This window comes from Cyanistes caeruleus, chromosome Z (assembly GCF_971803275.1).
Source record: "Cyanistes caeruleus chromosome Z, bCyaCae1.hap1.1, whole genome shotgun sequence".
Taxonomy (NCBI): domain Eukaryota; kingdom Metazoa; phylum Chordata; class Aves; order Passeriformes; family Paridae; genus Cyanistes; species Cyanistes caeruleus.
In genome coordinates, this window is record NC_141732.1 from 34,527,633 (window position 1) to 34,540,681 (window position 13,049).

General features: G+C 38.6%; 1 protein-coding gene across 2 annotated transcripts in view; it reads right to left on the minus strand.

Annotated features, from left to right (window-relative positions):
- The window catches only part of LNPEP (leucyl and cystinyl aminopeptidase), a 59,729-nt gene that overhangs the window by 9,886 nt on the left and 36,794 nt on the right, over nt 1-13,049 (minus strand). For both annotated transcript variants that reach the window (XM_086866831.1, XM_086866832.1), the window contains 3 exons: nt 5,067-5,198; nt 1,926-2,057; nt 597-757 (listed from right to left, as the gene is read on the minus strand). In XM_086866831.1, the coding sequence (XP_086722957.1) occupies nt 597-757; nt 1,926-2,057; nt 5,067-5,198 (425 nt within the window). The remainder of the gene's footprint in view (nt 1-596; nt 758-1,925; nt 2,058-5,066; nt 5,199-13,049) is intronic.

Sequence of the window (13,049 nt, forward strand, 5' to 3'; positions counted from 1 at the left end):
CCTTTTAGGTTTTGGTACAATGGATATTGTCTCTGTTATATATTCAGTCACTTGTTGTCATGCAGTAGTGTCATCTTATAATTCTGAAGCCAAGGAAGCATTGATTCTAGCTTCTCTATATTCTTGTAGCAAAGCCCAAGGTATACACTTGAAATTCAGAAGTAAGAAGCAGAGGCTCTGAAGTAGCATACATGCATTAGTAACTTCTGTAAAACTTACTCAACCTGACTTTCTACAGAGTCTTGTTAGATACACAAAACTTTCTCAAATGTAAAGAAACCTTTACTTATGAGATATGCCTTTTTGTACTGAAAACCAACTCACGGTGTCAAGCTTAAAAGCTTCAGGAAAACAATGCACGTAAAAAATTCAGACTACAAAGGGTGTCACTGATTTTTACCAGTTGATTCAGTGGAAATAGACATCAGTATCAGTATCAGGCAGATACTATATGAGTGCATTTCTGTGCTGAATTCTCTATTACGACCTGCCTTCAAAGGAAACACTAAGAGGCCTGAATACAAGTGAGAAAGATGTACAAGGTTTAAGACAGCACCTTTCTTTTAACGGATAAAAGGTATTAAGAAGATAATAACCTTGCATCTGATGTCCAGTTTTCTGGTTCTACACGATACAAAAATTTCTCCTGTTGCACTGAAATAATCTTTCCCTTTCGGACAACAGTGACTAAAGGAAATCCTTTATGCACAATCCAAGTCTTCATCATTTTCTTTACATCTAGTGTTCCATTGGTAATCTGTAAAAACAATCATAATAAGAAAACAGCAAATGGAGAACACTTAATTTTCTTCTAAAGTTACCAATTAAGTGGTAGCATGATTTTGCATCTATAAACAATCACTTTTGACAATGAACTTGTACATTTCCCTCTACTTTCTGGGCTTGGCTGTGCAGACTGTTTTTAACCCAACAAGGAGGGCACCTGTCCAGGCTCTGAGCTGCCAGTTTTTCCAGGAAAATGCTGTGGGAGACAGTATCAAAGTCTTTGCTAAAGGTCAGGAAGGCAACTTTGACAACCTCTCCTTCATCCACCAGGCAAGTCACCTGATCTTAAAAGGAGACCAGGTTGGTCAGGCAGGACCTGTCCCTCCTAAATCCATGCTGGCTGGGCCTGATCCCTGGTTGTCCTGTATGTGCTGTGTAATGGTACTAAAGATGATCTGCTCCATGAGCTACCCTGGCACTCAGTTCAGGCCAGGGTAGTATAGTGCTTGAGACGGCACCTCTGAAGCATTAAGCAACAGGCAGACCTGTAGTTCTCTGGACCCTCAGTCCTTCCCCTGTCTTTCCTGCTGTCTCTCCACCCTCCTTTCCCTGGGCTCTCTGACTCCCACAGCCTTGCTGCCTCTAGTCTTCACTTGCTTCTGCCCAAACCATTGCTTCCTTGAGCCCTTCACACTCAGTTTAAAACTAGACACAGCCTTATGCCTGCCTTCTAATTTGAGAGCTGCTTGTACAGTCTGCTTTCCTAAAATTTCATCACACTTATTAAAACAGAAGCTATCACAAAAAAAATTACAGTAGTATAGAGTAACCCTCTGCAAGGCTGGATTTAGCTGTTCCTTGAGTGTAAATTTTATCCTGAATTTTATTACTTTCATCCTGGTCTTAACACACTACCCATGTAATTCTAGAGACACTATGTCTGCACTGGATGGACATGCATGGCAGTACATACCCACCCACAGTGCTTTTTTGGGATGATACTCAGTGTACCTCTAGAAGCTGCAGTAGTTTCCCTATGCATATGAGAGAACTTTGGAATAGGATGAGCAAAAATTCAGAGTATTTACCTGCAGTCCATTATCCTATTTTTTTCATAAACAAGGAAATAAATAAAAACATGATACTCTTAAAGAAGTGGAGATAAAAAAAAAAAAGAACAGTGAATCAAGGATTGATACCTCATTCATGCTGTCCCACAGGTCATCGCTATGGGCAGTTCTGTAGTTGTGATTATGCAAGTACACCTCAATGCCAGCTTGGAAAACATCCTTAGTGAGATAATGCTTCAGCATCAAAAGAAGTGAAGCCCCCTTTAGGGAGAAAAAAAGGAAAACGAATCAGTAAATTGAAGTTACAGAACTTTTTTAAGCATATGCATACTACAGCTCTTACACAGTACAGGAGTGAGAAGCTAGCAGATTTTATTCCAAATATTATCCTGTAATTAATTACTTTTATACTCAGCTATCTTGGAAAAATATTCTTTTACTATTTTATAAACTAAAATACAGTTACAGAAAAGGTTAATGGAGTTTGAAAACTTTTCTCAGCTGCTTTGGGAAAAAAAAAATTAAAGGCTCAAACTACAATTACAAAATGGACAAGTAGAATTTGACAATTTTTCCTATTAACATAATCTGAAAAATATTGTCTTCTTACTGTCTCTTCTGGCTACCATTTTTCATTACCAATGCTCATCTGTATGCTACAGAACGGCACTTATGAATCAGTGTTTAACAGTCTTATGATGTGAAGTTATATCAAAAACCTAAAAATACAGGAAAAAGATGAGATACACTTGGTAGACTGGAATTGACTGCAGAAGAACAAGAACACTTTGATGTGTTTAAATACAGCCATGTCTTGTAAAGAAAAAAAAACAAACCTGAGTAGTTTTAGTATCAATAGGGCTGTGAATGCTTCTTTGTCAAAGCCACCAATAAGTAAATTTACTGAGAACTTGCATACTGTAGAACTGAACACAGAGGAGCAGCCATAGATCAAGAATAGTTTAAAGGTGCACTTTGTATTTTTTGGTACTACTTCTAGGAAAAAAACAAGAAATAAAGGACAAAATATTCAAGAGATAATGCATTGTTCTCATGTATTCCGAACTCAAGTTCTGGAATTTGAGTAACATCCTATCTGAAACTGAAGGCTGCCTGGTTATTCACTACTCATCAAACATCAGGAACAGCTCTTACTACAGGTTTTAATAATATGGCTGCAATTTCATCTCCTGTATGCATCCATACTTAACCTACAGCTCTGTTCCTTTTTTTCCCTACTGTCATATCCCCCCATATACTCTGTTGTTACAGGTGGATCTTGTCCCACCCATGGGTATTACTAGCAGTCTGCAAAACAGTCAGACAAAAAAAATATTGTACAATTATTTCTATTCCAGACAGTACAACGTAGAGGTCACCTATTAATCTGTGTCAGTTGGCAGACCAGTAAAACAAATTATGCCGAACAATTCAATAACAGACAACTACTTTGCTTAGGGACTCATTGAGGGACTACACTGCAAGTGTCTTCTCATGTGAATTGCCAAGAACTTCACGTAAGTTATAGGGACAAGAGTAGTAGAATACAAAAACTTCATGCATGAATGAAAAGATTTGCAATGAAATCCTCTGAAACATAGAAAGCAACTGTGAAAACTATAGAAACACTATTTCTGACAATGTGCAAAACCTCTTTTGGTCAGTTTTTATAGGTGTAGGCTGGTACAATTCTATTCAAAATGTGCACATACTTATTAGTAGAAATGAAGTAATAAAATAATTCTCCAAATATAATGTTATACTAATTGACTGAAACTCCAATCCAATCACTTGCTGAACTTTTCCAGTAAAATTATATAGAGAAGTTTCAATCAAAGACTGACAGAATTTGTATCTCTAAAGTTGGCTAAAGACACGATCATGCCAAATGCATAGCTTCCAGAAGCTCTCCAAAAAGGGAATTACTTGAGACAGCACCTCTGAAGCATGAAACAACAGCCATGCCTTTTGATAAAAGGAGAGAGTCCAAATTCATTTGGCAACCAAGGTAACCTGAAAATCTCACCTATCTGTTCTTGCAGCTGAGAAAACAGAGCTCAAAATAAATGGAAGCACATCACTACCGTAGGTCTATCTGGCATCCCATATTATTCAAGGATGCCAGATAACATGCTGAGACTTGCAAAAAGAAGTCAGAGGAAACAAACCAAGACTGTTATGGGAACTGCATTCCACTAAGCAGAGGAAGATGTAGTATTTGACTATTTTCTAGCAGAAAATAGCTGTTGTCATGATTTCCAATTAGATGAAAGTACAAGACAGTGATAGAAAAAAATCTCAGCTATTCCAAAATAAACAAACAAAAGCCTGTCTTCCAACACTACCAAAATCTGGTATCTAAAATCTGAGACAATGTGAATAAAAATTTTGCAAATACAGATATTTCTTTCATGCATTTTTAAGCAAGGCACTGAGATGTTTTAATAACATAAGACTCACACACAACTCTCACTAGACATTAGAAATAATCCAATTTCAGACCATCAGGATATGCAATATAATAATCTGCATTCAGAGGTAAACCTCCAGTTCAGGATATCTCTAAAATACTGCAGGTTTTTAAACCAGCAAGAGTATAAAGTTGAGTGATTACTGTGTGGTGTTTTGTTTTTACTCTTTTTTCAATCACTTGTTACAGTCTGCTATCAGAAGAATATATGCATAGCTGGTTATGTTGCTTCATTTATTGGTTCCCCTCCATCTTCATGAATATTACATTTTGTGCTCAAGCATTCAACAAGGTGGTAAGTAATGCCAAAAATACATATACATAATATTTTCCTAATTAAATGCTATATAGATTGTTGCTATATTTTATATATTAGTAAAGGCCTGTCTGCACAAACCAGTCTTTGAAATAAGTCATGATATTAAAGGCTAGAGTCCTTGAAACCTTCCTGCAGAATAGAGAGTAAAGCAAAACAATATCCTTGTGTACAGGAGAAAAAATGTAAACCTGTGTGTATTAGCCAACAGTAACTTGCTTGGCCCGTGGACCCTGTAAAACCCTATAAAAGTGTGCTAAAGGTAGAAATAAATGGCGTTCACGTTTACTTCTGTGAAGAGTTGTGAATAGCTGGTGGTCTCTCAATAATAGATTCTCAAAAACATTGAGAAATCCTGCACTGAATTGGCTGTAAATAACCTCCAAAGGTTTGTCAATACATGCCTATTTACTTGCGATTCCACATTCATATTTTCAATAGCTAATGTATAATTTTCCAAATATTCTGGAATATTTTTAGTTACCTTGATATAAGAAAGAGCATCAAACATTTCTTCGATTTGCTCTGAAGACTGAACAGCAGAAGAGACTGGATGTGAAGAATTCAAGGCATCCTTCATCATAGCCTTGAAAATTAGAGTAAGGAAATCTTCATCCTAGAAGAGAAACATTTTTAACTGTTTAGGAAGCTGAAACATATGTGTTAAGCAGAAAAGTAAAAGCTCTCTCTGCTTTGCTCCTCCATTGCTCTAGGCAGCGAAAGAATTGTCAAGGTATCATTTATAAAAGCTATGATTTCCCAGCCACATTTTAGCAGCGGGATCTCACTTCTGAGTTTGCATCATTATACAGACCCTTAAGCTCCTGTCTCAGGCAAATGTGTCACTGGACAAAAATGCATCTTCTAAGTGTGTGCCTAATTTCACACTTGGCTCACCGCTGTTTTCAGTTCATTTACAGGAGGCAGGGAATACCAAAATATGACCTTCAGGTACTTCAAACATGAAGTCTAGTGAAATTATTCACTACTGTAATGTTCGGGAGAATATAAGCACCACCTTATCTAGTATTACCAGTCTCTTACTTATTTTCCTCTAGACTGAAGATATTTGACTTTAATACATTGGTACCAGAACAAGAAAACCCCAAACACTGAAAAGAAGCTGATCATATCGGTATTTGTCTATTTCATTTCATCAAGGCAAGCAAATAATTCTCTATACAGTAGAATTTAAAAAAACCAAAAAAACCCAACAATAACAACAACAACAAAACAAATCCATGAAAACCCTCTGTGAAATACAATAAAAATAACTGCTGGTTAAAACAGAAGTTGAAGGCTATTCTTCTTGAGTGGAGAGGTTTAAGACAATGTCTTTTATTTTTACCAAAACACATTCTGGCACCATCAACAATTAAATGAGATATTGGTCAAGGCAGCTTGTCAGACAGCTTTTGGAATGAAGTACACAGATGTTAGATGTGTCCTTGTTAAAAAAGGACACTACTTTTGGCTCCCACCCTCAGCACATATGCACCCAACAAGCAGAATGGCTACATACTTTTGGTGACAATCCAACTGAACAACCAAGCTAGGCCAAATGAAGAAGTTTTGAAACATCCAGTGCTGTAAAAGAATTCTACTGTACCAGGTTAGCAACTCAAGTTTCTTAATACTAGTAAGAGTGATTTAAGAACACAAAACTCACACTTCTCCAGAACGCTGAGAAGAACACAATCTATCCAGGCAGGAAAGAGTTAGTACAAATCAGGTTTTTAATCCCATGACTAAGGCAAATCACATAAACACTCCTAGAAGTTGATTTCAGGGCTCAGGTATGTCTTCTCCTTGGAGATATCTTTATCCTGAATGCAACACTACTCCCTACATTTAATTCCACTAACCTTTGTTTATCTGCCTGTCATTCTCAGTGACAAGAAAGTTTTCTAACAGTAGCTATAAATCCTTTCCTTGGAGAAGAGAGACCAAATTTGAATCCATCATGTTTTCCAGTGTCTAAAAAGCTAGGTCACTTAGTATCCAAGTGAGTTTGTAAATAATCAGTACATTATTATATCAGAAAGATTCTATCCTTCAGCAATATATGTAAACAGAAGTGCCTGTGGGAGCAGTGCTTTGTATTAAGTGTAACTCAGTGCTATCAGAATCCTTTGTGGTGGGCCATTTGATCCTTTTATGCCAGGTCAGCTCATTTGTGAAACCCAAACTGATTAAGACACAAGCAAGTACCATGACGATGGGAAGACCGAAGTTACCTCTTGTAGGGAAAGAAAACAAAGGGAACTTGTAATTGAGAGAACAAAGAGCATTTAGTTAGAAAGAAAAGACTATTCACTCAAGGCAGCAGAGATGTAATGAAGTTTTTAAAAATGTAACAAGTCGCAGGTACACAGCAGTTTGCAGAAGGACCTATTATTATAAGCATTTACTTTGATAAAAGTCTGATGTTGCTACTGGGGAATTGATCACAGATATTATTAGTTAGCAAGCTTATTAACAATTATAACAATGGCTATCCAGGCTCATGCTACTCTAACCCAATGGTGAAAATATTACAAAAGCTATCTGCACTTTTAATAAACGTCTCTGGCTATACCATGACTGGGGATTGGGCTTCCTTCAAGCCAAATTGCTTGCAAATGGCTCCTTGAACAGGTACAGACAATCTCCTAAGGCAATCCTGGACTGGCAGTGCATCCTGACTATACCAATGGTGAGCTCCAAGGATCACAGAGGACCTCCTTCCGTTGCTGGCTAATAAACAGGTTAGCGACACTGTTGGGTAATTCCCTCATAAAATATCTCTAAACTAGAAGCCTTCTATAAAGACTTCTTATTATGTATGGCAAAGGAGCAAAATCTTAAAATTCAGGAAAATAAACTAATACAACTTCTTGTATGGATGAAAACTAACAGTTCCCGGTACCCGCCCTGAAGAGTCCTATGACCTCAATCACTGGAAGTGAGCGGGGGATGCTTTAAAAGCACATCAAACACAAACACCTGAGATTAACTCAGGTGAATTCATAACATGGAAAATTATATATTCTGTATTGCAAGTTTTTCATAAGTCTGAAACAGTAAATTTTCCTCCAGATGCCTCTCCTGCATCCACACCAACGCTTTCATGTTCTAATTCACTTCCTTTGCATGTGGAGGGGACCACTGGGGAGGAAAAAGAAAGAGAACTTGTAGGAAAAAGCTACGATTCGCATTCTAAAATACCATCGCAACAGCTGAAAATTATGGCTGCAGCACCATCTACTAACACAAAGATGTCAAAACAACCCTTTGTGACTGATAGTGAATTTTTTCTTTTTTTGAATTTTTGATAGTTTTCTGTTCCCTGAGTCAAAAGACCAAAATACCTTTTAGATACTTGCAGAAAAACACCTTTGCTTCAAGGGGATGTTGAATTGCTCCACCCCTTGCCTATGGTTTATCAAGGCAATCTGCCTCAACACAAGCAACTTTCCTATGAAATGGTTAAAGAATTAAGAAAATCTGTGAAAGAGAATGGTTTGCGATCTTCCTATACATAGAAGGTATCACAGATAGCTATGTTATGTTACCTGTTGACTGGAAAGCTTTATTTAAATCAATTATGACAGCAGCACAATATTCTATATGGTGAACAGAGTACAATGGGCTTTCTGAAGATCAAGTATGGGCTAACAAAGACTGCTAACACTGTGCTAAGAAAGGATCATTTGACAGGGACTGGAGATCAGATAATGATAAGAGAACAGTTAAGGATGTCCCCAGAAACATATAATCAAGCAAGGGAGATGGCTATAAGAGCTCTGAAAAGAGTGCTGGATGTTAATAAAACTGAACCTGGCTTCTCTACTATAAGGCAGGAACCTCAAGAGCCCCACATTACTTTTATTGATCGTTTGCAGACAGCTGTGACAAGGCAAATTGATTTACCAGATGCAGCAGAAGTTTTACTCAAATCCTTAGCTTATGAAAATACTAATACTGACTGTCACAAGGCCCTTGATCTACTTAAATACAAACCTGATGATTCCTTACATGACTTTATCAAAGCTTGTGCGTGTGTTGGTACAGAACAATACAAAGTAGACTTACTGGCAACCACCTTAGCTCAACAGCTACAGGTTGCTAGGGCAATAGTCAAATGTTTTGACTGTGGAGAGGAAGGTCATCTGAAAAAGGAGTACTCAAAGAATAAACAAGGGAATAAAAAACCTAGTAAACTGTGCCCTAGATGCAAGAAAGGTTACCACTGGAGGAATGAATGCCATTTTTAAGTATAACAAAATGGAAAACCTCTGCTGCAGCAGGGAAACTCAAAGACAGGCTCAGAATCCTTTGCTCTGCAACAAAACAACTACAGCTAACCCACACAGCTCAAGCTCAAGGAACATCAGGGAACCCCAAGCAGTGCTCGTATGGACTTGGCAGTTTCCACCACAGCCAGTAAATGACACATCGGCTCACTTTATACCTACAGGTTTAAATGGACCCCTTCCTTTTGAATGTCATGTATTGTTACTAGGGAGATCATCATCATCTAAAGGTGGACTTTTTATTTCACCAGGAATTAGCGACTCTGATTCCGGGGCTGAAATAAAAATCATGGCTTGGACTCCTAATCCACCTTGTACTATTCCAGCAGGATCATGCATTGATCAACTGATACCATCAACTGATCAGGTGATCAGCTGTCATCTGTCAGTGCTGACAGGGGCACTGGAGGTTTTGGGAGCACAGGCACTCCTCACATTTAGTGGTCTAAACTCATTCTGCACAGCAACCTTTTCTAACCTGTGCTGTAGATGGCAAGTCTCTTACAGGATTAATAGATACCAGAGCTGACAAACCCATCATCAGTGAATGTGAATGGCCACCTACCTGGCCTTTGTCAATGCCATCAGTGATTGTCACAGGCATCAGAGGTCAGCAGATGCCCCAGCAGCCAGCTAAGGAGTTCATGGTATATGGGCCAGAAGGGAAACAAGTGCAGCTCAAACCATGTATATGTACCTTCTACTACAGGCACACTGTGGGCTACAGATCTGTTATCACAGTGGGGACTGACAACAAATTTTGAAAAGGGCTCACTGATGTGCAGCCGAGACTAAACTCACATGGAACATGAATACTCCAGTGTGGGTCCCTCAGTAGCCCCTCAAAAAGATAGGCTGCAACATGCACAAAAATTGGTCAAAGAACACCTGGATCTGGGAAATACAGTTTCTACTGGAACCCCGTGGAACACCCCAATATTTGTGATTCCATAAAAGATTGGCAAATGGAGACTCACAAGATCTGAGGGCTGTCAGTGCACTAATAGCCCTGATGGACACCCAGAATTCCTAATCTAGCAACGATCTCTGAAACATGGGAACTGTAAATCGTTGACTTAAAAGCTTGTTTTTTCACAATTGCATTACACCCTGATGCTGCACCTCATTTTGCTTTTTCATTATCATCCTTGAACAACACTGAACTTACGCAAAGGTATCACTGGATTTTGTTACCAATAGGAATGAAAACCAGTCCTACAGTATGCCAGTTTGTGGTGCAAGTGCTTTACAACCAGTGCAACAGCACTTTTCAAAGGTTCTGTTGTATCATTATATGGATGATACACTGCTAGCAAAAGGTGACTCTGTAGTATTGCAAAAATGTTTTGCGTTTTTGCGCCTTTCTCTTGATAAATTTGGTCTTTGTATTGCAGCAGGCAAGGTTCAAACTGTCCCACCAGGGGAATACCTTGGGTTTCTATTACTTAAACAGAAAATTGTTCCTCAGTCCATTGTGCTGAAGACCTCTATTACAACACTAAATGATTTGCAAAAATTATTAGAAACTATTATTTGGCTCAGACCTACCCTTGGTATGTTCACTGAGGAACTGTCACCTGTTTAATTTACTAAAGGGAGACACAGATTTACTATCTCCTCTCCTCACAAGCTGCATGCAGAAGCCCCTGAAGCATTGCAACTTGTAACAAATGAAATTCAGACCTCTTTTGTATCCAGATGACAAGCAGAGTTACCACAGAGGCTTTTTCTTATCCTGGCTCAATTCCAACCATATGCAAACTAATTGCACAGTGGTGTATAAGCAACAACTGTGGATGATAGAGTGGGTATTTTCACCTCACACATTTTCAAAAACAGTAACTACACTGCTTGATGTGACTGTTAGACTTGTTTCCACAGCACGAAAATTATGCCAGACCCTTAGTGAGGAAGATCCTTCTCACATCCACATTCGTCACATTCCTTTATCTCTTTTCAGGGTGTGTTCTGAGAATCATTATCTTTACAGGCTGCCCTTACACACTTTTGGGGAAATCTTGTCAATGTTTTGCAAAAAAACCACCCTTTTGCAATCTTTAAAAGATTCAATCACAGACACATTTTCTAACATTGTCACAGTCCCTGTCTGGAGCAAAGACAGTTTTCATTGATAACTCTGGTAAAACTCAGAAAGCAGTTTTTGTTTGGAAAAACTCCACAGGGGATTGGGAAAACTGTGATTTTTCAGCCACAGTCAACACAATTAGTAGGTTTAGAAGCCATTTCTAGTGACTATATATGTTTCAACCTTTCAACTTAATATCAGATTCCTTGTATGTAGTAGGTATTTTAAACCATATTGAACATTACCTTTTAAAGCAGGTACTCAACAAGGATTTGTTTATGCTGTTACCTACTCTGTATGATTATGTTTGATGTCATATCATCTCATCTTTTTTTATGTTATGCATCTCAGGACTCACTCATCATTGCCTGGACCTCTGGTGGAAGGCATTGCAGCTACTGATGCTCTGACAATGATGGCAACAGTTCCGAATCAAATCATACAAGCAAAGTTGTCACATGACTTTTATCACCAGAATGCAAAATCTTTGAGTAAACAATTTGATCTTACCATTTCTCAAGCCAGATAAATTGTTCATTCTTGTCCTGATTGTGCTCATTTAATACTCTTACCTGCCACAGTAGGTACAAATCCAAGAGGTTTGGGTGTCAATGAAGTCTGGAAAATGGATGCTACGCACATTTCCTCTTTTGGCACCCTAAAATATGTGCATGTATCAGTTGACACATATTCCGAATTTTTATTGCCTGCACTCATAAAGGGGAAAAGGCAGGAGATGTCATTAAACACATGTTGCGAATTATTGCTACCTTAGAAGTCCTGAAAGTAGTGAAAACTGATAATGGTGCAGCATATGTTTCACGACCAATTAAAACCTTTTTTTCATTGCTGGGGTATATGTCACTTAACTGGTTTACCTCATTCCTCAACAGGTCAAGCTGTTGTGGAACAAAGGCATGCCCTTTTAAAGAATATTAAACAAAGAATTAAACAAAAGAGGGGGGGATGCCCTTGGTACAGTGCCTCAGGAACAACTGGACAAAGTAACATTTGCTTTCAATTTCTTAAATATTTCCAGATTTGATAAGGAAACAGCAAATGAAAGCAGATTTTCCCACGGTGCTTTAATGGATTCTCAGCCACCTGTCTATTACAAAGACTTGCAGAGTGGACAATGGCTAGGCCCTGTGCTTTTGCTAACATGGGGGTGTGGTTATGGCTGTGTTTCTCTAGCCACAGGAGCTCACTGGCTACCTGTGAAGAACATAAAACCCATCACAGAAGGAATGAAGACTGGAAGGCATCACAATTTTGGCTTGGTAATCAGTTGCAATGGGTTTGGACACAACATATGTGACCTTTTTTAGCACCCTCCGCATATTCTCAATGAATGTGAACAAAACATTGACCAAAGACCAATGTTTGGCTCACATTAACCAAGCAATTAACCAATCTACCCTTCATATATCCATGACCAGTCCTAGTGATCCAGTTCAGGCGTGTCTGGTTGGTATTTCTTTGAAGAAGGATGAATGGAGCAAGTTTTACAATCAGCTTAATGTGATTGTATAACTCCAGGTAAGTGCAGATCGTTGTGGTGATTTGGATCATGGCAGGCTAATGCTGGAGAGTCTGTGGGATGGTACCTGGGCAATACTGATGAAGGCATGAGAAAAGTTAAGTAACTTCCCTGCTCTCTCACTGTAGCCTCAAGAGCTGGACATACTAGGCTCTATAAAAGCTCCTGTGTGCTTTTACCTTAATTATCTAAAAATGATCCAAAAGCAGACAACACGGGGGTTGACCTAAGTGGCACTGGCATTTATTGTAATGGCTTCTGCCTGGTGCAATTTTACTACTCCCTCACAAATCTCAACAGAGACCAGTGCAATAAGCCTGCCTGATAACATATTTTTAGTATGTGGCAACAGAGCATAGAAAGGCATTCCAAGTAACGCAGTGGGAGGTCCATGTACTTTTGGTCATTTGACTGTGTTTCACCCCAGTCTCAAAATTCTAACTGGACAAAATGACACAGACGAAATAAACATGACGCTGAGTCATTTAGTCTGACTGTGACTCTGAGTTTGAATTCTGGAATAGAGCAAAGAGATTTTTTAATTCC